The sequence below is a fragment of the Pseudonaja textilis genome, chromosome 1 (assembly GCF_049901715.1).
Source record: "Pseudonaja textilis isolate UNSWEBS1 chromosome 1, rPseTex1.2, whole genome shotgun sequence".
In the NCBI taxonomy this organism is placed as follows: Eukaryota; Metazoa; Chordata; class Lepidosauria; order Squamata; family Elapidae; genus Pseudonaja; species Pseudonaja textilis.
The window spans coordinates 248973120-249000768 of NC_141990.1; the positions used below are offsets into that span (position 1 = coordinate 248973120).

General features: G+C 38.2%; 1 protein-coding gene and 1 long non-coding RNA gene across 2 annotated transcripts in view; one reads left to right on the plus strand and one right to left on the minus strand.

Annotated features, from left to right (window-relative positions):
• Positions 1-4058: 4058 nt before the first annotated feature.
• Positions 4059-8113, minus strand: FIBIN (fin bud initiation factor homolog). The gene has a single exon (XM_026706323.2). It carries the CDS (start codon positions 7243-7245, stop codon positions 6577-6579), a length of 669 nt encoding a protein of 222 aa, XP_026562108.1. The 5' UTR covers positions 7246-8113; the 3' UTR covers positions 4059-6576.
• The window catches only part of LOC148128143 (uncharacterized), a 30732-nt gene continuing 9366 nt past the window's right edge, over positions 6284-27649 (plus strand). The window contains exon 1 of the long non-coding RNA XR_015740927.1: positions 6284-6365. This is a non-coding gene — a long non-coding RNA (uncharacterized LOC148128143). The remainder of the gene's footprint in view (positions 6366-27649) is intronic.

Consider the following 27649-nt stretch of genomic DNA (forward strand, 5'->3'; position numbering starts at 1 on the left):
TTGTGCTTTTTCTGCTGCCTTTCCCAAAGGTTAAGATGACATAGTTTATCCTTGCATTTCCTTTATATGTTCATACTATAGAAGATAGTTAGGCTGAACAGGTTTTTGAAACCTGATTATCTACTAGAATATCTCCTTATATTCTAATATCACTGACTCTTAAAAGGTATTCACAGATATAACTACTTCTCAGCATCTGGTTTTCATTCAGTGAAATATTTTTACACTATTTTTTTAAAGTGCTACTGTATTTAGAAATCCCAGCTATATCATAGTCACAATGAATTACTATATTAGATAGTTCTTGCCTTATGACCACAATCGAGACCAAAACTTCTGATATTAAATGATGCTATTAAGTCATTACCTATTTTATGACTTTTGCCAGTCATTAACTGAACCAGGCCATTATCAAGCAAATCCAATTTCCCTATTTGCTTATTAGAAGCTGATTGGGAAGTTTGCAAAAGGTAATTATGAAATATTTCCTCAATATGCTGCAATTGTGGTAAATTCATGCTGGTTGCCAAACGCCTGAATTGCAGTTACGATTGCAGGGGCACTACAACTATTGTGTGAGAACCATTCATCACTTTTCAACACTATTATAACTTTGAACAGTACTAATCAAATGGTTACAAATTGTGCACTAACTATAGTCCCATGATTAGGGAATTGTCTTCTGCATGATTATTTGTCTGGTGTTAATCCCTGCTTATTTGTGTGTTGGCCTCTGCAGAGGATGAATTGTTTTTTTCCATTTCCTTCTTAGCTTTTTATTGTCTCCTGAATGGTATGTAAATGTGGTTTATCCATGTGTTTATTCACGACTGATTTGTCTGAATGCCAAATTTCTGAAATTTCCTAGCATGTTTTGGATTTAGCTTGGTCTAGGATACCTATAGTTTCCCCTGAAACTTACTGAGTCTGTCTATGTGTTGTAAGATTAAGGAGTTTTCATCATTCTGTTGTTTCTCTTTTTATGTGTGTATATACAATTATATATACACTTAGGCATCCTTGAAAAGGCTAATTTAAAAAAAAATATGGTAGTGGAGTGTTTACAACAAATATTTCAAAGCATAAAAATACTTTATTAACTTAATAACAAGATGTAGAACAATAAAGAATATGTACGAAATAATGATAAGTAGGATAATTCATGGAAACAAATTAGAAGAGATTGTTGTTCTTTTACAATTTAACAATTTCTCAAGGGTGTAACTGGTAAAAATTGGATGCTTTTCTATCCTCATAGCTCAGTATTAGTTGTTTAGTCATGTCTATTTACATGCTAAATAAGCAGAGAAATAATAAAGACTTGTTAAAAATTTAAACCTTGTAAGGAAACATTCTTTAACATAACATTTAATATCCAAATAAGCTAGCAAGATTATATTAATGTTTTGCTTCCACAATCAATTTCATGTATACTAATTGGGTTAACCTTCAGGGCAGGGCTCAGTATTCAATCTCTTTTTTCATTAAGTTCTGATTGGAGCTCCACTCCTTTGGAAAACATTTAGATTTTTTCCCCCCTAACCTCTCCATGTACATACTTAAGAACAAATTTAGTCAAGTTATTCAATGAAAGCGTAACAATATGATTCCACAGAAAGCGCCAATATTACTCCAATCAGTCTATGTCCAGTATCATTGAAAATTTAAAAAGGTATCATTTATATAATCCCTGGAAGACCAATATAATTCTGACTGAATTCCATCTATAAAGTGGCTACACAAAAATTTTCTGCCATTGCTGTTCCAAGCCAAGAGGAATTGCCAAACCAGACTGAATAACATCTATGAAATGTGGAGAGATGGTTGTTGATTCTGAGCTACTTCCAACTATTTATGGCCTAACGGATTTTGTTTTCTCCTTTGAACTCTTGTAGGGCTGGGTTTGAGTTAGTGACAATATCTGCCCACCTGATCTGTTGATTGTTTTTCAATTGCCTTTGATTTTTCTAAGCAGATAGAACCGTAGGTCATTAAAATTACACACTATATTTAGATTACAAACATCTGGATAACCACTAGATGGAAGCAGAAAATTTCAGCTTTTATTGCTAACTAATTGTCCTCTGAATTTCTGCAGTCCAGACATAGTATGCTTACTTTTCTACCAGTAATATTCCAAAGATTTATAGTTAATATAAGAGGATCTTCTTCATGTAGTCCAAGGCTTAGGCACAACATTCACTGGGAAAACAAACTTACAAAGAGAATGAAAATGTAGGAAAGATTTGAGTCCTTATAGTAGATTTAGAGACACATTTATTTTAAGAATCCTCCTGCAAAGTCACCTACTACACTACAGTACTCCTTTAGTAAGTTGAAAAGAGAATTGAACAGAAAGTTCTCTTTTACACAGCAGTTAAATCTGTAGCTACCTTAATCTGTTTTGTATCACTTTTATCCTTGTTCAATGTAAATTGGATTTAATAAACCAAGTTTTAACAAACTGCACAAAATCTACAAAAAATCCTTGGTATTCTGAAAGAGAAATCTATTCAAAGCCTATGATAAATATTAACATCTCTCTGAATTGCAGGACTTAAACGTGTTTTAGCTATTTCTTAAATATGTGTTAAAACTAAATAAATGCAAAATTGCTTTTTTGCCGCATAGAAAGTTAACATTAGTTGTTGAATTTTACTAATATTCAATTTAGAGCAATAGTTTTAAAAAAATCCTTCATGCAGTTTTGCTGTTGTCCAAGAAGATAAATGATTTCAAGAAACAAAAGCTAGCAAAAAGCATGGAAAGAACAAAATTATTGATGATGTATGTTAAAAGAACTACAACTAGCGTTAGGAGCCGAACACATTTACATAGTAGCAACTAGTTTTTCAAGGAAATGTTTAGAAATTAGTATGTTTAGAATCTTGAGGGGAAAAAGCAGCTGCTTCTCATTAATATGGATTCATTCTGTGAATAGTAAAAAAAAAAGATAATACAAAGGAAGGGAGACAAAAGGGGACAAGAATCATTTCAGTTAATATAGAATGGAAATAGGCAAGCAAACTAACATGTAAACTATCATAAAAACTATAGGAGTCTGACAGTGGAACATAAAAAGGATATTAAAATTTAGAATGCTTAATTTAGTTTTTAGCTTCATATATATTTCTTGTATTAAAGTTACAATATAACTTAAAAATTATGTCTGTGGAGATTTTCAGTCATCCAGGTCATGGATGTCCCAAAGGTGCTTTTTCAAAAGGCAGTTTCAAGGAGAAAAAAAAGTCCATTTGCCTTTTGAAGAAGCATTTTTGGGTTAAAAACTTAACACACCTAATAAATCACATTTTGAGAAGCTGATTCTATTGGTGGATTCTTCCAAAGTAAGTATATCAGACTTTTTAAAGCACTAGATGGCAATCTTTCACTTTAGTAAGTTATCTCAATAATAAAACATTCTGTCTTGCTGTGGTAGTTTAAAAAAAATTAGGTGAAGTAAATCTAAACTTAATTCTATTAAAACTAAAGCCTCGCTAATGCCAAACAAAAATTCAAGCGGTGATTAGTTTTAAGGTCAACGGGGTTCATGATGCTGATTTTTGTTGAATTGTACTATCTTAAAAAATGTCCCCTTGTATTATTTAATGGGAATGGAGCTGATACTGCCATATTTTTTATTATGGATTATGCTTTCTTGCAAAAATAATGTATTTTAAGGAAAAGTGAAGACATGGTCTCAGAAATGACAGCCTTTTCACATACAGCAATATAGATGGGATATGCAACGATGATGTGCCTGATTTTATGGATTTGCAAAGCTGATTAGGTTTTCATTGATGGAATGACATTATTAAATATGTTTAAAGAAAACATTGGGTAGAAGCCATTGGAATCTATTGTTGGTTGCTTTTGGAAATGCTGTTGTAGACACTGCATATCTATAGTCCTCAAAGGGGGAAAATCAGACCGTTTGTGGCCTTATGCTACATATCACAGTATGATTTGATTTTTTAAATGAAAAAATTAAAAACTATAGAATTCAGCACCATGAAAATCTAGTCTTTTTACTCTGAGGATAATGGCAGGAAAATTAGTTTCTTTTAATTTTGCTGAGTTTCTTTTGGTCACAGCCATATCCCGAGGTTCTAGTACCCATTTCCAAATATCCTATCTAAGAAATGTGTCACATATCTTATAATTGCAGAGTATCATTTATTTTGATGTGTAGCAACACCCTGGCACAATCAGTGGGGTTAGTGCTTGGTTGAAGCAGTATCAATGATGATATATATGGACCAAAAGAGGAAAGGGTATTTTATAGTAATAAAAACTGGCTACTGTCATTTGGTCTTAAGTTATAATACAAAGTTACTGTTCAGTTTCTCTGGAGCTTTGCTGGCTTCTATTCCCACTTCTTAATGATTTTAGAAGCCTCAAGCATCCCAACCATTTTCTTCTGAAAAGTGGGGCAAATTTAAATTAATCTCACTTTGACTTAAATATGAGTTTTCTATGCAAAAGAAGACAACAAGCAAAAACCTCAAACCTATTTTTATCATCTTGGTTTGGATTGCTACCGTTTCATTTCTTTTGAAAGTGTTACTTGGTTTGTTGCAACCTTCCAAAAGCACAAAACCATATAACCTTACAGTGGAGTACCAGTGGCAAAAATCTATTAAATCTTTTTGTTGTTTCTAAAGGCTTAGTCTATATTATCAACACAACATAAAATTTTTTATAGAACTCTGCAGACATCAGTTATGGAACATTACAATGTAGATTAGGCATTCTTGGATTGGTAAATTGTTCCAATATTTGCCTAATTGTTGGCAATCCAAAAGAATTCTTTGGGAAGGAAATTGTTATCTTAGAAAGAGCCAAGCAACATTCAACAGTAGCTTTAGCTCTGCAAAATCTCTTTAAGGAATTTAAAGCCATTTGTGCAGAACAGGGAGAGGCACAATGAGTTATTGCTTCCAATTTGGCTGAGTTTTCCTGGGAAACCATAGGGGGTGGTTTGCCCGTTAAAAACTTGCTTATTTTAGAATACCCATTACATTAACCTATAGCTGAAGCAACTGGTCTTCTGATATCAGAATATTATCTTCTGATGCCTTTCTTTGTAAAGTTCAGAACACAGCCAGTTATGTACTCTGCACAGAGCATGTTTTTTTTTTTAAAAATGATAAAGGTATTTCTTTGGGTGATCATGATTCAGGGCAAATAAAAATAAAATTGGAAGAGAAAATAACTGTTACCTGGTGCTCAGTGCATGTTAATAGCTATCATATTCTTGTTCAAATGACCATTTCAATTTCCATAAAACACTCAGTAAAATGATGGGGAAATTACTTTTACATTAAACATAAACATTTTCTTTTCCTGATGAATTAAAATGAAATAACTATCATTCCATCATTTTCCACAAACCATTGATAACATCAAAAATTTCCAGGGTATTTATAACCAATCAGTAAAAGGATTAATGCATTAACTGAGTTCCTCAATTGTCAGTGTGAAATGAGGCAAGCAGTGGCAACCTTATAGATTTATTTTAAAAAGCAAGCAAAATAAAATCTATGGAAACCTTGGCACCAGAAATTCTATCAATTATTGATTTTTAGTAATGCCAGATCACCATAGAAGTTCAAGATTTCATCTGAAAGAACTAGAGGACAAATTTCAAAGCTTGTAACTTAGCATCTCCTGTTTATAACATTTTCCTCCAGGGTTATACAACACATTCCATAAATCAGTCGACTTAAGTGTATATAACATTGCTCAAGTGTGACCAACAGATTATAAAACTCTTGCAACATAGCAGATACTCCCAAATCCCCCAGAACTGAGATGTTTGACTATACCATTGTATATACTTCTTTGAACTCACTAAAATGGAATTAAAAGGAATTATCTTCAAAGCTTTTAATCACAGAAACTCTTATAGACTCCAAATCCAGACCTTTTTTTTTACTCAATAAAACTGACTTCCAAGTAATTGAGTAAAAACTTGCAACCTAACCATAAGTGAAGAAGCCAGCCCAATGAGTTACTAAGATAAGTACATAGATTGTGCCAATGGTCATTTTATTTGTCCCCTCTATTTCAGATACATTATGCTAAAGAATGCGGAAGAATGCAATAAAGCAAGCTTTCAACGTTTTGCCAATTGGCAAAATCCCACAAACCCTCTTTTTACTGACATGGACCCCCCCCCCCTCCCCAATAACTCGAATTTCCATCTGTCAGAAAGCTATGAAACGAACTTGAAAATAGGCGTATGTCACTTTTCTGGATTTTTTGGGTACCTAGCAAAAATAGCGCCCCCATCAGGTTTTGTTTTTTCAGCAATGGGAAACAACCGTCGATTTGTCGTCTGAACTGTCTTGCGCAACCTAAAGGTAGGCCCTTTATTTTGCTCTTTCAAGGTGCTCGGCTGAAAATCGCCAACAATCTGCACTGAGGTACAGTAGGAAGGGCCGATGTGATGGAGGAAAGTCCGTCCGTGAGGAAGCGTGGCCGGCAAGAGTCCCGCCGGCGTGGCCGACCAGAGGGGAAAGGGGAGGGGAGAAGAGAGGGTCGCTTGAAGCCCAGCGAGGCGCCCGCTCCCGCTCAGCCCTTGAGATACTCTGTCTTGAGGCGGCTGAGGCGGGCGCCGTGACTCCGGACGGTGAGCGCCAGTAGTTCGTACTTGTCCCGCAGGCCGGCCGAGACAGTCAGCGTCTCCTTGAGAAGGGCCCGCGCATGCACCAGCATTCCCAGGAAGTCGTCGTTGAGGCGGCTCTCCTCGTGGCTCTCGTGCTCCTGGCCCTGCCGGAACTTGTTTTCCAGCTCGCCCAGCGACTTCTCCGAGTTGGCGTAGGCGTCCCCGATCTGCGCGGATTCCCTGCGCAGGTAGTTGCCGTAATTCTCCTCGCCGTCCAGGTCGTAGGCGATGCTCTTCTGGATGCCTTCCAGCACGCGCGCCGCGTCCTCCACCTGCCGGCCCAGGAGGGTGAATTCCTCGCGCAGCGTCAGAGCGGGCGCCGCCGCCGCCGCTACTGCCGCGGGATGCGAGCGTTCACCCTCCCCGTCCGCTGTGCAGCGGCGCAGGCGGTCGCTCACCCTGAAAAGCAACTGACACTTCTCCGGGTCGTCGTTCTCCTCGTAGTCCCCGTCGGGCACGAAATAGTGATGCAACGTCCCGTTGGACATCTCCGGATAAAGCGGGCCGTCGAAATAGCCGTGGCACGAGCTGATAGAAGAGCTCAGCAGCCACACCGACAGGACTCCCAGCAGCATCCCGGGGAGTGGGAGGGATGAAACCTGCCCCGACACCCTAAGCGTCCCGAAGTGGAAGAGGGCAAAGGCAACTCCGGTCGCGCCTTGTTTCAAGTCCTCCGGTTGCGGCCGTCCTTATTGCAGGGCTTCATTGGGACCCGCTTGGCCCTTCTCGCTCCCCGCGGAGAGTTCTCCGTTGCATCCGATTTGCCCGCGAGAACTTTGATTTTTTTCCCCCTCTGGGAAGGGGGTGGTTGGGGGGAGAGATTAACAAACCTTAAAAGGAGGAGCCTCTGGCTTCTTTCCCACCAACTTTTCCTTAACCACGTTTTCCTTTCTCCTGCCTCCACGCGCGTTAGGAAACTCCCACGTTAAAACGGGGAGGGAGAGAGGGCGTGCTGGCGTCCAGATTTGACTGAGACCTGCCCGAAGCTGCTGCAAGCGCTTTGGGCTACTTCCCCCCCCCTTCATTCTACATCTGGATTCGTGCTGCTAACGCGGGACTTCAGCTTTTGGCCGTAGGATCTCTCTTCTCCTCTCAAATTACAGCAGTGGGGCCCCGTTGCTTACGGAGAAGCCCAGACACCAAGTTTGGAATGAATCCTTACCTCAATGTCATTATTAAAGCTACAGTATCATCTCTGCTTGGAGAGCCCACGATTCTACAGGAGAGGACTTTCCTTAGAGGAAAAAAAAAATCCTGTGTGAGGGGGATCTTGTAAAGATTCTTCATCAAATCTATTTTTTTGGTCACAAATTGCTTCTCAGCAACCTGTTTCCAGCAGAAACTCCAGATAAGGCTGGTCAGCCTATTTTTGAAGATCATAGCAGAAGACTGGTTTTTGAAAATGATTTATATGCTTTAAATGTAATAAAGTATTGTTCACTAAGCAGACTAAACGTAAAGAACTTCTTTTCCTGGGCTTGTGAAAGCGGTGCGGAAAAAACAACTAGAAAGTAACCTTTGTGGAATATTCAGTGAAATCATGAAATGGTTAATGAAAACCAGAGTTGTGTGTTGTTGTTTACAAAGTATAGCTTTTCTATTTTAAAAATAGATATAATAGGAATCCAAATGACACAATGGAATCGTGCAACATAGAATAGAGTTGAATCATCTCTACTATATTTAACAAATGTCCTCTCCCTCTTGTTCTGGATAGGATGGCCTGTGTTCCCACTGGCAGCTTCCTAATCCCTGGGCCATGAACCAGTACCGTTCTGTGGTCTGTTAGAAACTGGGCCACCATAGCTGGAAGTGAATGGCAGGCAAGTAAGCAATGTGAAGCTATAGCTATATTTGCAGTCACTGCTCAGCAACTAGCATCACCGGCCCAGTGCTAGCTTAGATCATCAGGAATTAGATTCTCATAGAAGTGTAAACGGCACATGTTAGGGATCTAGGTTGCATGCTCCTCCTTCCTCCCCAGTTTGTGGAAAAAATGTTTTCCACGAAATTGGTCTCTGGTGCCAAAAAGGTTGGGGACTGTGATTACAGGTTGATTACAACAGTGATTTTCAACTGTTTGAATTCAGTTATTTCCTTCTCGGTCCTCTCAAATCAAAAGACTTCTGTTCTTCCACTATATCCCAGCAACTTTGGACAAATAGTTGTACGTTACATTTATATCTTGCATTTAATTCAAGAGTGCAAATTGGCATACAGAGATTACTCTCTTCACATTTTTCTCCACTGCAGCGGCCCTGTGTGGTAGGCTGGGCCAAGAGATTGCCTCCAAGAGACCCACTAGTTTCTGTGAGTCAGGATGCACTTGATCTGGATTTCCCAAGGGACTATTCATCACTTAACCCACCACACTGGTTTGTCTAGCAAAGCTCTGAATTGCTCATACTGACCATTCTGCATTATTAAAATGCCTGGTGGGTTGACATATCATTTTATATTGTGAAAAGAAGACGTGGGACTGAAACAATATAGTTCACATTTCTGTCACTGCCTTAGTTGAGTCACATTACTGCTAAATCATTTGGTAAACTCTCCAAAGGAGCCACAGAAACAGGCTATGAAACTTGACCAATAAAATCATGCCCTCCCTCCCTTCCTTCCTCACCAATGTCTAGGCACACCTTAGCCAAATAGTAAATGGAGTAAGATCTCATGCTTGGCACTATCAAGACATTTCTATTTATTTATTTAGAATATTTATATGGCCACTCACTTTTAGTGACTGGGTGACTTATAAACATTGTAATCATCCTGGCATTTTCCCCTATATGCATCTTTAGTACCTGACCCAAAAATGTTAAAGCTGGCAACAATAAGTGTTTCAAAATAAGTCCAGGGTAGGAAGATCCAGGAAATGGCAGGCATTATACATTTAATACATGTTCCAGGCAAATTTGAAGAAGGAAGAACAAGCATACAGAACACATAAACTTTGCAGAAGAAGAAATTAAATATGTCTTGCAAGTAGTCCTGTTTTACAAGTTCCTTAAGAATACCAATAAATATATCAATGAAGGAATCTAGTACATAAAATTCCTTGAAGCAAAAATTACAGTTCTTTACTAGCATCCTGTTACATATTACAGAGTTGTAAAAGAATTTCCTTAAAGTGGATGAACTGCTTTAAACTGTCTAGCTTATGTTCTTATATTTATAGAAGAATGTATCAAAAGTACTATCTAGGGTTTTTGGCCTATTCAGCCAAACTCATTGTTAATTCTCCCAGTGATGGGCAGATTCTTAAAGCTGTCGCAAAATCCACTGCTTCATCAATTAATTGGGGAGGGAGGGAAAAAAGTCAATTTTCTTCTGCATCCAAGAAACATCTTGTTGCCACTGTGAGAACCAAAGTGTTGGACCAAGATGATTTGATCACATGACCCCGGGATGTTACATTATGGTTGTCAAGCACCCAAATGTATGGTTGTCATACATTATGGTTGTCAAGCACCCAAATTTTGATCACAAGACTGAGGATACCACAGCAGTTGTAACCTCAAGGACAGGTTGTAAATAACTTTTCAATGCTGTTGTAACTTTGAAGGTCAAAGGAATGGTTGTAAGGCAAAGGCTACACATCTGGATGTATCTGGAAGTTAGATGAAATAAGATATTGTTACTGGAAGCAATAAGATATTGGTACTTCAAATACAAGAGGTGAAGATACTTAGGAAGATTAGTTAGGAATTAGCTGCTATGGAAAGAGGATAGAACAAGGGCTCAGGTGTTTATTTATGCCCCTCACCCATCGGATAGTCAAGTTTTTTCCTTTTGAATCTCATTTATGATCCTTTTCAAAGCTCAGCATGCCAGGCATTTTTCTACCAAGAAAGCAAGGCTTTTGTTAAACTTTCTAATCTTTACAATGATAAAACAAGTAACTATTGCTGTTTCAAAGGCCTACGAAATAATCCCAATAATCCAAACAGGCAGTTCCTCACTCTATTACAAAGATTCATAGAGCTTCCCAGCAGAACTTAATAAGCAATGGGTGGTTAAAAGCAGTTATGCTGACTTAATTGGTCCCACTCCACACTTGCTTTTTTCTTTCTAGGATTCTTAATTTTCTTGATGGAGTCTCTGGAAGGCAAAAAGCATACTCCGCTCCTTCAGTCATAAAATTAATGGATTTTCATACAAATATGCCTTTGCGGGTTGCTTTGTGGCTGAAGTATACATCACATTTCAATAGGATTAAATTAAAAGAAGATGGTTTAAATAGTTCATGGGATGCTAGCTAGTATGGCAAAGAACAAAGAAAATCTCTTGATGCTTTTTCAAGCAAGATCAAACTGGGCTGCATTAATGACATCAGAAAGACGAGAAGGAAAAAGCCAGGATTAAACCATTTTGTCATCTATCTATCTATCTATCTATCTATCTATCTATCTATCTATCTATCTATCTATCTATCTATCATCTATCTATCATAATCTATCATCTATCATTGTCTATATATTCTTGATTAATTTGATTAATTCAAGTCGAAGAGAGCCCAATCACAAAGCAACCTAGGCAGCATACAAAGGGGGCTAAAATAATAACCAGAATAAAATAAATAAATAAAACAATGGCAATACTGTCTACTGTTGGAGCTTTTTTTAAAAAAAACATGACACGCAAATATACACACGCATACCTACACATCCTACACACATATACAAAAACCTACATACAAAGAATATTTTATGTAACTGACCTATAGCAGCTAACCACTGTACAGCTGTTTAAATATGCAATGTTACATTATGAAATTTATTTATTTTTTGGCTTAAATTCCATAGGACAGCAAGAAGTTTGCTCTTGGGGCTGGTTTGTCCTCCAAGTGACACCACAGAAGTTAGTGCCCAGTTTTTTCATAGTAGAGAGTAATGTTGCTACTGGAGTTGGCAAGGTTTTTCGCCAAGAAAAGTGACCTCATGCTTTTTTTTTTTCCTATTTAAAACAGTTCATCTTCAGGACTTGGCCAGAAAGATTTTTAAAAAAAGCTGTGTTGTTTTTCTACTGTGCTTCATTTTGTTAGGATTGTGATGGGCAGATAAAGACTTGTTTTGGAACAAGGAGTTTTATTCTAGTGATTGAATTTTACACTTTGTTTTCTTTCCACCTGAATGCCCTCTGAATATGGTAGACTGCCACTCCCGTAATCCATCAAATAGCACAATTTGCCACCAGTGTTAAATGGAGTATTGCAGTTATATTTGGAAGGGATTCATTTGTCATTGTTGCCTGATAGATTCCTAAAGGAATTTAAAACAACTCACTAAATATTTTCTCATACGCTTGGAACCATATGGTTATATATAAAATGTTGTGCTTTCTGGAAGGACAGGTTGTGTAAACTCATAATGATAGACATTTTGTTTACTTACCTTAATTATGTAGCCATTTTTCATGGTTTGAACCACATTATATAAAACATACCGGTACTTTCCCAATAGACTTTGAAAACAGAGTTTCATAAATATAAAAACAAATTCTGTTGGAGATTTCCTATAGCCTATAATTTTGTTAATTTTTTTGTACTTGTATCTGAAATCCAAATAAAACTTTATTAAATGACTCTGATGAGGTCATAAACTGCGTTCAGCATGGTCTCAGCCATTTTGGGTTGGTTTCCTATAACTTTTGTGTTTGTGTTTTCATATTTAAAATACAACATTATTGTCTATCTTTTGGGGGGATTTTATGGTTTTGGCATTGCAAAATAGAATTCTTAACACAAAACTCAATCCATAGTTGTATACCAAAAATCTCAGCACAACAATAAACTTGTACTTTGAACTGCACATTCTCATTATTATAACTTTATATACTGGAATCCATACACTATACCTGGAAGCTTAGAATTCAAAAAGCTTAAAAAGAAACAGGACTATAATGCCCCAGAGCTATATGAATCAAAAAAACCTAACTGCTGCTTTGTAGAGTAAAATATTTGCTGTAGACTATAGGCTCTAATTTGAAAGTCTGTCATACAACAAGTCCTCTGTTTGATGAGTTGCTCAGTCAACATCTGGTTTAAAGGACCATAATAATAGAGAGAATGACATTACAATAGCTAACTGGGAATGCATACAGAGTATGTGGCCAAGGGCTGTCCCATTTTAGTAGGATATGTAATAATTCTTTTAAAATTACAGTACTTCTATGCGTGCATCTACAGTATATAATTTGAAAATCTCCTTCAAATCTTGAATAAACACAGCTAATTTCTGTGAAGAGTCCATTTATTTTGGCTTCCATCTGATTTTTCTTTTTCTTTTTAAATGTAGCTGTTTTCAAAATGGCATTTGAAAGCAATGTCTTCTTTTTTTACACTTACACTTGTTTTTTATAATTGCATAAAAGCCATAGAGAATTAGCTGTGTTAATGAATAACAGTGTGGTACTGTACTTGTACAAGATCCAGAGCCATTTTTCTAAAATAAATTTGAAGTATGCAAATTACGATAAACAAATTTATGCAAATCTGTATCTGCTTTTTGAGGTGCTTGATGACTTTCCCTTTCTTTTTAATTAAACCTACAGGTGGATATCTCTTCCAGAAAATATATAATGAATGCCAGAAACTTTGTAACAATGTATTCTTTGTACTTCTATGATTTTACTAAACCCAGCAAAAACAAAAAGAAGACAGTAAAGAAGTCATTGCAAGTAGTATAAAAATAATTAAAGATAGGGCAAAGTGGAGATTGACTTGTTGGCAAGTTCAGTTTGAAAAGACTATATGTGATTTAATTAACTGTCCTCACTTATTTCCCTATAACTTCTGAATGCCCACAAATAAATATTACTTTGATTCCAGGTAGGTTTGTGAGATGTAAAATTGTTTTAACTACTTTCCACCAAGAACGTTAAATCCAGACTAGTTGTAGAATACTCGGCTAGATTTCTATGGAATCTCAGTGGGATTTTAATACCCTGAAGTTAAGTGTTTTGTTTATGAATCATTTTATTTGAGACTGACTCAGCCATATTTCAAGGATGTACAGGCTTAGGAGTGTTTGATTTGTTCCATATGCTTATCGACTTTGGAGTAAGGCATATTTTGTGACTCAGTAACATATAATGTCAAGGAACAATTGTGTATATCACAGAAATTGAAGTTCCTTCACTTTAAATATACAACAAAGCACTTAGCTTAATCAGAAATGTGTTGAACAAGTGCATTTTGCCTCTAGTAAGAAAATTTCAAAACCTAGATAGTCTTGACATCCCACTGATGCTTCATTAGCTCTGTATTTCATCTTTGCTTTTTTGTTTCCAAGACAACTTGTTTTAAAACATCACTTACACTTTTCTTTTGCAGTCATACAGTGTAATATGCTACCAACAGAGGAGAATCTTTGTAGCTCAGTTAAAATGAGGGATCCTTGGTGGTCTCTGAGTTTGCTTGTTTTCTTGAAGACGTTTTATTACCCTAACTACACTAGCACTGATGATGTTGCCTAGTTAGGATAATGAAACGTCTGCAAGAAAACAAGCAAGCTCAGAGAGCACCAAGGATGCCTTAGTGTAATATGCTGTTTGAAAAAGAGAGGGCAAGAGAGGGAAAGAAAGGGAAGGAAGGGGAAAGAGAAAAAAATGGATGCTCTTAATTCTGCAGTAAAACCTCCTCCTCTTAATAAATGTGTCACTATGCTAGATGCAAAAAACAGTTTTGTGAAGAATTGTTTGTTTATCAAATTTCTACGCCATCCATCTCACTTCTGTGACTCAGCAGGTTCCAAATAAAACAACACAATCACATAAAACAACATTTTATGCATCAGCAGCAATATTTCTTTTAACACCATTGGCCATTTCATAGTTTTTCATGACCAAAAACCAACGTGCTTTTATCCAGCAATCATCAGCATGGCATTGTTCGCTTGTACCTGAGACTTTAGCAGCAATTATTGTATTTTCTATTAGATGTACTAGCAATATCTGCAATGTTAATTAATTAATTAATTATATGCGAATTGCTTCAACATTAGTGTTTATGTCATTATGCAAAGCTGTTGGAACTGAAGAACTGAATTCAAACAGTTTCAAAATGCCAATGAATGTTTTACAAGTTTATGCAACTTTTTTCCCCAACTGTAGACTTAATTGGGCTGATTTTCTGAAATATCAGAATAGTCTATCTTTTGTAGAAAATTATAATGGACCTATTCAATTTGGACCAGGCAAAATGTAAATAATTCATCAGAATGCTCCAGAAAGCAATATTTGTCATGTTCAATGTTGATTCATATATGAATTAAAGCAGGGTAAATTAAGGGTAAAAAGCTATATTCTTCTGAATAAAACAATAAAGAAAAAAATCATTTCAATTCCTTCAAACTGTTTGTTAATGTTCAAATAGCTCTGAAGAAATGTTTGTAATTGCCTGGAGAGTTTTAATCTTCTTTTATCAGAGTACAGTTAATATAAAAAACTCATCCAGCAATTGAGCCTTAAGAGTTAACATTACCTCCTTGGCATCTTTGTCTATCAGCTGTATTCTTCTGATGCAATTTATGATTAACATTCTTTCTGAATCATTTTCCTACGAGTTTAACTGATTATTTTATTTTTTAATGCTACATTACTCATTTATTGTCTCTATAGATTTTAGGAAATTTCCAAACTTTGAAAAGAGGCTTCAATAACATTTCAACTAAAATCAGCAATCAAAACAGATTCATCAAATAATTAATCAACTACATTTACTTTCATTAATAAAATTCAATAAAAGTTATGAACCCTGTATACTTAATAAATTAATTTCAGTCTTCTGGCATATTAGAAATTTGTTTGATGCCATGTGGCCATCGCCCAAACCTTCTCACAATATTGAATACTGGGACCAATTGTGCAGTAGCCATTTTTCATGGGGAAAATTGAGGCATTTAATTTTCCTGATGTGTGAAGTTTAACAATAGACACCTCATGTGGTTAGGCCTTTCCAAACCAAGGTATAATTGTTAAAAGAAAGAAAGGAGAGAAATTACTTGGATAACTAGAACAAGTGTATCTGCTACATGATACTGAGCATGGAGTGTTTCAGTTAAATTATCAAAGATTCCTTCCACACCTGCTTTCTTGGAAATATTGCAAACAAGCTCATTTCTCCCTATTTTACATAAGTGGTGCCAATTTAGCTATCTATATGTTCAGCTATATTTCATACACCTTTACTGTGGGATTTCATCACACTTATAGGCAGTTGGTCTAGTGGTTAATGCAGCAGATTAGAAAGCAAGAGGCTGTGAGTTCAAGGTCCTCCTTGTCCATGAAACCCAGCTAGATAACCTTGAACCTGTCATTGTCTCTCAGGCCAACTCACTTCATAGATTGTTGTGGGGAAAATAGGCATAGGAAAGTGTGTTAGATAATAATATTTGTATGGACATTTACGATTGAATATGTGAAATCCTTGGTACTTTCCAAGGTTTTCTTGCAGACATTTGATTGCCAAACTAGGTACCGGTCACATTATTAATTCTAGAAGGGAATGTGATTTGCTCTTATTTTTATATATTGTGACTGATAGTAACTTGCCCTATCAGTATTGATGAATGGTCTTGATTGTTCCTTGATTAGGCTTTCATTGGGTAATTGTTTGCTTGATTGTTGGCCTAGTGTTAATCTTGGTGTTAATCTCTGCTCATATGGGTGGTGTTACTGCTGCTGAGGAGATGCATCCTTGTCTTCCCTCACAGCACATTTGGAAAATGTTAGTAAAAAAGACAATCCTTTTTTATACCTTCGTTTTTGCATTTCATGTTTTGTGCCTGATTTTATGATAGAAATTATTCTGTTTGGCTACTAAAGGGCACTGATGGTGGAATATGGCATATATCGGTACCTTTAGAGAAGCTATATCTGGCTGATAGAATCCAATGCAATGATCAAATCTGCCAGAAAAAAAAAAGAGAGAGAAAGTGACTGGCACCAACATTTATTCTAAGACTTGATTCCTTCATTCTTTTCCCTCATGGATAGACAATCACTCCAGTGGACAACTTTCCAGAATTCAGTATATTCATTTTTTTAATGACTAACTAGAGTATGGGTGAGCTTTTTGTAAAGTTATTATCATATATAATCTACATGAAGCAATGGTACACAGCAGAAATTAATTTAAAAAGTGGTTTTGGTAAAGGAAGGTTTCCATCGGGTGATTCCAAAGTTTTTAGAATTCAGAAATAGCCTGCCACATTACAACAAAAAATAATTCAGCAATAATGCTAACAATCTGATGGATGTAGAGTTTTTTCTTTCAATGGGTGAATCATACAAGAAGCATAATCTTAAAATCAGACCTAGCTTTTGCAGTAGGGTATTATTATGCTGTGGTTGATTTACCAGCTGTTTTACTTTCTCTTGTGCTTCATTCATATGCTATTTTAGTATACCTTATTGTAAGATAAAGGAGTATCTTATATTTTATGCTTGTGTTCAGTAAAAAAGAGTGCATATCTTTCTATCTAGCAAGAATAGCTGTATGAATCTATCAAGGGATTTCGCAATTTGAATAGCACCTAATTGGATTACTCCTTATATTTGTATGATTGAATTACTGAACCAGATCAGATCAGATTAAAACTTTGATTTTTGGTCTCTTGGGTGATTTCTAGCTTTGCAAAGTCTGATTGTTACAGCTTTCCTTTCTTCCATGGAGTAAAGTAATGTAAAGCTAAAGGTTGTGTAATGTAATGAACTCCATTTCATGACATGAGTTTCTGGTCAATCAGCCAGGCAAACTGTTGTATATAGACATTTGCATACTCGTAATACTACGTTCCGATTGGACAATCACTATCACCTAACGATTGGTGGTTAACAACAGTTTATGATTGGCCACCCAAATGGCGGGAGGTTTAAAATAATGCCATTGGTTGCGAGCTGCAAGCAGCCGCTATAAAAGAGGCTGCCGCGGCTCGAGTTTAGTTGAAGTTACTGACAGTTAAGTAAAGAGCTGGACTCAGCTCCAGTCTCAAGTCTATCTTATTCTGGCGATAGAACACTGGCAACGAAGTTGGGATTGAGAGGACAAAGACTGTAAGCATGTGGCGAAGAGAGCCAAGAAGTCAAAGAGATGGCTGGAAATAATTCGCCACCCGCACCATTCAACCCAGCCAAAGAGGACTGGGAATCATATATCGACAGGTTCCTGATGTTCCTAGAGAGTAACGAACTACAAGGAATCACGGACCAAAGGAAGAGAGCCGTATTCCTGATGCATTGCGGACCTACCATTTTTAAGATTGCCAAAGCATTGGCAAAGCCGCATGATGTCAAACAGATGGCATGGCCGGACCAGAACCAGATGCTGAGAGCCCATTACGCACCTGTTGTTTCCAATCTTATTCGAAGACACGAATTTTATAAACGGGATCAACAAGAAGGCATAAGTATGGGGGATTTTGTAGCAGCACTAAGAGACATTGGAGGAGCATGTGAATTTCTCAACATGGACGAAGCCATGAGAGACCACATGGTTCTTGGATTGAGAGACACAACCCTCCAGAGCAAGCTACTAAATCGACCCAACATCACCATAAATGAAGCCATCGTTGAGGCAACCGCAGCTGAGGCAGTGAAAAAATCTGCGGCGAAAATGAAGCAAATGAATATGGCCAACAGCCCAAGCCAGAGCAGAGAAAAGAAAGTGGAAGGTTCCCAGAAACACACTACCGCAACCACCCACCATGATGACATAGAGTCATCAACCAACTTTGAGGACGAAGATGAAGAGGTACATAGGCTCCAGTCAGAATGGAACTGGCGAGAAAAAAGAGGAAGGAAACCTGATTTTCAGTGTGCTGGATGCGGAAGAAATCACCCGCGTTCTGAGTGCCATTTTTTGGACGCCATCTGCAGACACTGCGAAAAACGGGGGCACATTGCAAGGGTCTGCCGAAACAAAAAGAGCTATAGTCCAAAAAGACGAGGCAGCACCCCCCCAGAACTAAAGAGAAGCCAACTGGAAGTCATTGGAGCCAGGAAAATAGAAGTCAGCGACTCAACGAGAAGGAAGAAACACACCAACCAATTATCATTGGGAATGCCAGAGCAACTGATGCTAAGAAGGTTCGAATAAACATCAAAATAGAGGGAGAGCCATGTGAAATGGAAGTGGACTCCAGCTGATATCTGTCAATGGTATCATGGAACACAATAAAAAGCTTGATACCAGACATACGACAAAAAGAACTTGAAGAGCAAAGCCTGACTTTAAAAGACTACCAAGGAAACAAGATTCTGGTAGCTGGACTGGGACATTTCAAGGTAAAATTCAAGAAACACACTGAAATTCTTCCTTTGACCATCGTTAACCGAGACCGCCCCAGCCTACTTGGTTTAGAATGGTTCGTGCCTTTGGGGATCGAAGTGACAGGAATCAACAGCGTCACCGAGACAGACTGGGAAGAAAGCCTGATGACGGAGTTCCAGGACGTATTCGACGGGACCTTAGGCAAGTACCGTGGGACCCCTATATCATTTAGCCTAAACCCGAACATAGCGCCCATCCGGCTAAAGGCCAGATGTGTCTCCTTTGCGTTAAAGCCAAAAATTGATGAGCAGCTGAACAAACTCATCGCACAAGGGGTGCTAGAGCCAATCGACCATGCAAGATGGGAAACCCTGATTGTAACTCCCAGGAAACTGGATGGGTCCATGCGCATCTGTGGTGACTGTGGTGAACCATGCATTACAGCAGAGCGCATAACCTGTTCCAGTAGTTCAGCACCTCTTGCACTCATTGGGGGGAGGAAATTTTTTTGCAAAGCTCAATCTCGCGCAGGCATATCAACAATTGCCAGTTGATTCCGAGATGGCAGAGGCACAGACTATTGTAACACATAGGGGAGCATTTAAATGCAACAGATTGCAATTTGGTGTCAGCGTGGCCCCCGGCATTTTCCAAAGCCTGATGGAACATCTCCTCCAAGGACTAAAAGGGGTGGTTCCCTATTTTGATGATGTATTGATATCCGCCGGAAATAAAAAACAACTAAAGGACCAGCTAAGGGCAGTCTTGCAAAGGTTTAGAGAAGCAGGACTCAAGGTCAAAAAAGAAAAATGCCAACTTGCCACAAATCAGGTCAAGTTCCTAGGATATCTTATTGATGAAGCAGGAATCCACCCCACCGGAAAAAAAATACAAGCGATAAAAGAAGTACCCAGACCCAAAAACAAAACAGACTTGCAGGCATTCTTGGGACTCATTAATTTTTATAATGTCTTTTGCCGCAGAAGGCAACAATAGTGGAACCACTGTATAGACTACTCGATAAAAAAGCCATCTGGCGACGGGGCCGACAAGAAGAAACTGCATTCCAAAGAATTAAGGACTTAATAACATCCAAATCTGTATTAATCCAATACAGCGACATGCTACTGTCACCTGCGACGCTTCACCATTCGGTGTAGGCACAATACTTAGCCACACACTACCTGATGGCAGAGATGCACCGATCACCTTTTATTCCAAAATGCTGTCAAAAGCCGAAAGAAACTACAGCCAACTGGACAGAGAAGCCTTGGCTGCTATCTCGGGGGTAAAACGTTTTCACGAATACCTTTATGGTAGGACATTTTCCTTAATTACCAACCACAAGCCACTGTTAGGAATCCTGGCAGGAGACAGGGCCACCCCCAACATCCTGTCTCCAAGGATGACAAGATGGTCGGAATTTCTTGCAGCCTACAATTACAAGCTCGTCTATCGACCAGGAAAAGTCATACCCCATGCCGACGCACTGAGCCGCTCACCCCTACCAGACCACAACAATGACCCAGCTCCCACCACACGCACCCTGCAAATTGAAACAATATCGAAGCTGCCCATCACCGCATCGGACATCGCAAGGGAAACTGCAAAAGACGCACTAATGGCCCGACTCCTGAACTGGGTGGGGAGGGGCTGGCCGGAAAACGACAAAAATGACACTTTTAAACCATTCAGAACCTGGCAAACTGAGCTGTCAATTGAAAAAGGATGTATATTGTGGGGGGATAGGGTTGTTGTTCCAAGAAAATTACAAGAAGATGTGCTGAACATGTTACACGAGGGACACCCAGGCATGGTAAAAATGAAGTCCCTGGCCAGAAGCTACGTCTGGTGGCCAGGAATAGACAAAGACATTGAAACCTGGGTAAAAACTTGTAGTAAATGCCAGTCGCCCAGACCTACCCCCCCTTTAGCACCGGTCCTTGACTGGGAGACACCCAGAGGCCCCTGGTCAAGGATCCACATAGACTTCACCAGACCCACAAAGGGATATACATTTTTAATCATCGTCGATGCCTACTCGAACTAGTTGGGGGTCAGCATCATGAGTTCAACAATGACTGAAGCTGTCACTAAACAACTAAAGAAACTCTTCACCACTCATGGATTACCAGACATGTTAGTCTCGGACAATGGCCCACAGTTCACAGCTTTAGCTTTTGAACAATTCCTCGCAGAACAAGGCATACGATATGCCCTGACAGCACCAGCTCATCCGGCGGCAAACGGATGGGCGGAACGCATGGTTCGATACACGAAAGAAGCATTAGAAAAACTAGAATGGGGTGACATGCAAGACAAAATAAATACAATGCTCACAATTCAACATATAATGCCGTGCACATCAACAAACAAGAGTCCAGCTGAACTTTTAATGGGCAGAAAATTGCAAACATATTTGGACAGTCTACACCCCACCTATAACCCCAAGAAGCCACCAGACTCTTCCAGTAAGTACCACACGTTTATACCAGGCAACCTGGTATACGCGAAAAATCTTACTGGAGACCCATTGTGGTTACCGGCCATGATAACACAAATAACAGGCCCCTGGTCGTACCGATTGGAAACAACAGATGGCAGAACCTGGAAAAGGCACATAGACCAACTACGATCTTGATATCTCGAATGCAGCACCGACACACCCTGAAACATAGAGCAAACTCATACAAAACAGCCAATAAATAATAATAAAACCAGAGGGGGGGGGAAACCCTTAAATAATAAAGAAAAGGAAGACCCTTCTTTAACACAATTAAAAACAGGCCACCAACCAGCATCAGAAAGCCCAAGAACAAATAAAAACTACTTACCACCAGGCGAATTCGAAAGAAGGGAGCTGGAGGAAAACGAGGGAAGAAGCAGCCGAGCCAACTCTACCTGCCCGAGTATGCCAGAAGGGAGCAATCAAACCCGCTCAAATCAAACCTAACAAAGCATGGCGGGAGTGGCATGGCTGACGCACCCTTCCAGGAGGTTCCAGAGAGAAGGACAGGAGAAACATCGATCCCATCTGAACCGATTGAAGACAACACAGAGACTGAGCTGCGCAGGTCAAGTAGGACCCACAAAAGCCCCGCCTATTTGCGTGACTACATCACGTAAAGTTGGACCGTACCAAGAGGGGAGGGGTGTTGTATATAGACATTTGCATACTCGTAATACTACGTTCCGATTGGACAATCACTACCGCCTAGCGATTGGTGGTTAACAACAGTTTATGATTGGCCACCCAAACGGCGGGAGGTTTAAAATAATGCCATTGGTTGCGAGCCGCGAGCAGCCGCTATAAAAGAGGCTGCTGCGGCTCGAGTTTAGTTGAAGTTACTGACAGTTAAATAAAGAGCTGGACTCAACTCCAGTCTCGAGTCTATCTTGTTCTGGCGATAGAACACAAACTACCTTGCAAGACCAGAGATAGTCAGAGGGTTGGGCTTTTCTACTTTTAACAAAATTATTTTTGAAAAAAGAACTTGAAATTTTTAAGAGGAAATAAAACATGATAACGTAAAAAGGTGATGCATATAACATAATGGCATCATTATGCAAATACCATAACTTTATGTTATGTTATGAAATGATGATGCACTTGTTGTCATTCCCTTCACTTTTGAAGCTTGCATGGACCTCCAGAGCAGGTCACGTTCTGTATTTGTTCAGTCTAACTCAGTGTTTTTCAAACTTGGCAACTTTAAGATGAATTATACTTTACTTTGGCTGATGAGCATATCCAAATGTTGAGGAAATCATGGCTCATTTTGTCTGTACATCTCTGCATGTGAATCTTAAAATCTAATGTTAGAGGTGCAGAGAGTTACATGTATGATATTCAGGGTTCTCTGAAAACACCAGTGTAACTTAGAGCAGTGTATGCATGCAGCTAGCTCACCACGTTCTTTGCATACAGCCCTTATTTGTCAGCAGGTTATGTTTTATAAATTAGGATAAAAGGAAACAGGATAGAATAGTTTCCCCAATATTGTGTTTGCCAATAATTTCCAGCATTCTCTCCCAACATTTCTGCAACAATATAAAAAACTTTTGAAAATGTTTACCAAAGTCAAATGTATATATCACGGGTAGTTTTGTAAACTGTCTTTAATATTAATGGGAAAAAAACCAAAAGATATATCACAAACTACAATTGTCTGTCTCTCACAGTGACTATATACTAGTAATAAATTTTCCCTTATGATAATATGCTTCTGAAATCCACTTGAAATTGAAAGTAAACTATAATACATTCGTCTGCAGATGAATAAACCATTCTGTCAAAATGCATGAAATATAACATTAAATAATAATCCATTGTCAACAAATGCATGATTTTGGAGAGGATGTCTATTCACAAACAATTACCAAAATTCTCTCCTTAAAAATACTAAAATTATGACAATATGCTTATTTGTGAAAAACATTTTTAAATAGTTTTGTACTTGTATTGTAACAGAATAGTAGGGTTGTTTGATCAGAACAGTATATAATCAAAACTAATTTGGGACCAAATTGTAAAACATTTTCTAGATTCTAATAGCTATTCATTTTTTTCTTTTGAATGCAAAACATTTGGGTCATAACTCATTGCAAGTGAAGGCTACAGATGGCTAACATATATCAAATCAAGGAAATGACACAACTCAGACATTATAATTATTATAAGAGCCGTGGTGGCACAGTGCTTAGAATGCAGTACTGCAGGCTACTTCTGCTGCCTGCTGCCTGCCTGCAATCTGTCAATTCAGGAACGTCTCTGGAGTTTTTTTTCCTTCTTTTGCTGGTACTTTGCTTGTGTGGAGTGACCATTCAAAGTTACAATGGCACTGAAAAACATGACTTATGACCATTTTTCATGACTTGCAGCATCCTCACAGTTATGAGAGGCCAGGCGAGAAGATGAGTGCCTCGATGTGAGAGATATTGAGTTGGCCACACCCAGCCAATAACATGACCAGCAAGCCATGTCCATGCAATCACATGACCATCAAGCCACACCCACCACCTAAGCCATGCCCACAGAACCGGTTGTTAAAAAATTTGAATCCCACACCTACCTACCTACCTACCTACCTACCTATGCTTACCATCCTTGTCCTAATGTTTCTTTTTATTCGTATTCATTTCACGTATTCATAATCATGTTTACACTTATACCTGTTATCTAATACTTGCTTGACAAATAAATACATAAAATAAAATAAAATATCCATCAAAGGGAAATCCACCACTTCCCTGATAACTGGTTCCACTCTTGAATGTATCCCACTGCTACTAATTTTTAAAAATCAATTGGTATTTATTTGTGTGTTTTTTAAAAAATAAAATGTATGGCTTGCTCTACTCCAAGTGACCCTGGGTAATTTACAATTACAAATGAGAAAAAAAATACAAATAACAAAGAAGAAATTCATAAATTCCTGAAGACAAATATGTACCGTACCCCAGCCTCCCTTCCAGCAGGGGTTCATCTATCCCCTTGCCCCAAAGCTTGGGAGAATAGAGAATAGACAAGTTTCTAATAGCTTTAACAGCTTCCTGAACATCATCAAAAGGGCCATGGTGGCATAGTGGTTAGAATGCAGTACTGCAGGCAAACTCATTGCTCACCTGAGGAGTTCGATTCTCACTGGTTCAAGGTTGACTCAGCCTTCCATCCTTCCAAGGTCGGTAAAATGAGGACCCAGATTGTGCAATATGCTGACACTATAAACCACTTAGAGAGGGCTGTAAAGCACTGTAAAATGGTATATAAGTGCTATTAGTATAATAGTATTTTAATTTGTTTCATTGCTTAATCATCCGGCAATTATCTTTTCTTACTCCTATCTTGGACAATGGGTTATAGCAGGAAATAGATATGGAAAATTGATTATATTATGACCAAAGTATTGTTCTTGGTTTTTAAAACCTACTTTAACATGCATTCTAAGATTTAGAACTTTTTCAATAATTGATATATGATATCATCATCACCATCATCACATTATTATTACTCCATTGACCTTAAGCAAATTTTCTGCTGTTTGATATAATGCACCACAATAATATGCTTATTTTCCAAACTGTCCTGCACCACTGCCCAATTGTATGTCCCACCTTTTACTCAAGAACTTAAGTATGTAGTATTCATTTTTCCTATTGTTCTTCAGAGCAATAATCCTGAGGGTTGAAAGAGTATGACTGACCCAAAGTAACCCCATGAGTTTCTATGCCTGAGGGTGGATTAGAACTTGGGTTTCCGATGACTGCAATCATTGCAGCCATTTTACAATAGAAATGAACTAATAGAATAACAGAATTATAGAGTTGGAAGGGACCTTGGAGGCCTTCTCATCTAACCACCTGCTCAAGCAGGGAACCCTATACCATTTCACACAACGAATGTTTGTCTAATCTCTTCTTAAAAACTTCCAGTGTTGGAGCATTCACAACTTCTGGAGGCAAGTTGTTCCACTGATTAATTGTTCTAACTGTCAGGAAATTTCTCCTTAGTTCTGCGTTGTTTCTTTCCTTGATTAGTTTCCACCCACTGCTTCTTGTCCTGCCTTCAGATGCTTTGGAGAATAGCTTGACTTCCTCTTCTTTGTAGCAACCTCTGAGCTATTCAAACACTGCTACCATGTCACCCCTAGTCCTTCTTTTCATTAAACTAGACATAACAGGCCTTGTTTTGTGGGAGTCAATTAGGCAAAGAAATTTTGGCAGATTGTGTTGTCCGAAATGTGCTTTTTTCAAAAAGGCAACTGGGCTTTCTTGTTTTCTTTTCCACTTTGAAAATGTTTTGCTTCTCATTCAAGAAGCCTTTTCAGTTCCAACTGATTGATGGGCCCTATGATTTTAATTTTAATACCCTATGGTTTTAAATCTCCTTTTAATGAGTACCATCCAATTTGGTTTTTCCATGCTGTGAATCTCTGACATTTTAATGGAAGCTCTATTGGATCCCAAGGCACATCTGGATGCTTTATAACTGGAACTGTAGCTATTCAGATGTTTACCTAACCAACCCATTAATTTTTTTGGTTCATTATTCTGGTTAGTAAACAGTTTGCTTGGACACATTGCCAGAAGTCATGGAATGCATACTGTCTTTAAATATAGATGCTCATTTGAGACTGCTACTGTCTTTGGATGGCTGATATACTTATTTTTGGTAATACTGTAGTGTAAACAGACTCTATTCAGCACTAATTATTATGGAAAAAACTAATGAGGAGAAAATTGAACAAAATGTTTTGAAAGGTTTCAAAGCTAAGTATATATAATGCTTTGTGGAATGATTTATTTTGTGCTAATCTGGGACAAGTTGAGCTGTATATGGTTGAGAGCCTGAAAAAGCAGAGAGAGGAAAGTATCAAGAAATCTGGGGTCATGATTCAGAGTAGTAAAGAAGACAATTAATTCATGTAGTGATAGGATAAACAGGACAGACGTGTATGAAAACTGGAAATGTGAATCTTCTATACCTCTTGTACTGAGTGAAATTAAACAATTACATTTTCATACTAAATCCTTTTGGATAAATAAAACATTATTAAATCAAATTTCCTTCAGGTTGAAATCAGTACTGTTATTAGTGAGGTAGTAATCAATGCATTTTTATTCTAAGAAAATTATCTTGAGGGATTGTGGCAGGCACAATACTTTCTATATTTCAAATTCAACCACATGCAGTAGATTACCCTTACTTCCAGATTGGTTTTTTTTTCTTTTCTATTTGTCACATAATCTCCAGATCTTAACCCTTCCTTTCTATTATTGCTATCATCATCATCATCATCATCATCATCATCATCATCATCATCATCATCATCCAAGAATGTGGGATATACAGGTGAAATTCAAAAAATTAGAATATTGTGCAAAAGTTCATTTATTTCAGTAATGTAACTTAAAAGGTGAAACTAATGTATGAGATAGACTCATTACATGCAAAGCAAGATAATTCAAGCCATGATTTGTCATAATTGAGATGATTATGGCTTACAGCTCATGAAAACCTCAAATCCACAATCTCAGAAAATTAGAATATTGTGGAAAGGTTCAATATTCTAGGCTCAAAGTGTCCCACTCTAATCAGCTAATTAAGCCATAGCACCTGCAAAGGGTTCCTGAGCCTTTATGGTCTCTCAGTCAGGTTCAGTAGGAAGCACAATCATGGGAAAGACTGCTGACTTGACAGTTGTGCAGAAAACCATCATAGACACCCTCCATAAGGAGGGAAAGCCTCAAAAGGTAATTGCAAAAGAAGTTGGATGTTCCCAAAGTGCTGTATCAAAGCACATTAATAGAGAGTTATGTGGAAGGGAAAAGTGTGGAAGAAAAAGGTGCACAAGCAGCAGGGATGACCGCAGCCTGGAGAGGATTGTCAGGAAAAGGCCATTCAAAACTGTTGGGGACTTTCACAAGGAGTGGACTGAAGCTGGAGTCAGTGCATCAAAAGCCACCACACACAGACGGATCCTGGACATGGGCCTCAAATGTCGTATTCCTCTTGTCAAGCCCTGAACAACAAACAATGTCCGAAGTGTCTTACCTGGGCTAAGGAAAAACAGAACTGGTCTGTTGCTCAGTGGTCCAAAGTCCTCTTTTCTGATGAGAGCAACTTTTGCATCTCATTTGGAAACCAAGGACCCAGAGTCTGGAGGAAGAATGGAGAGGCACACACTGCAAGATGCTTGAAGTGCACT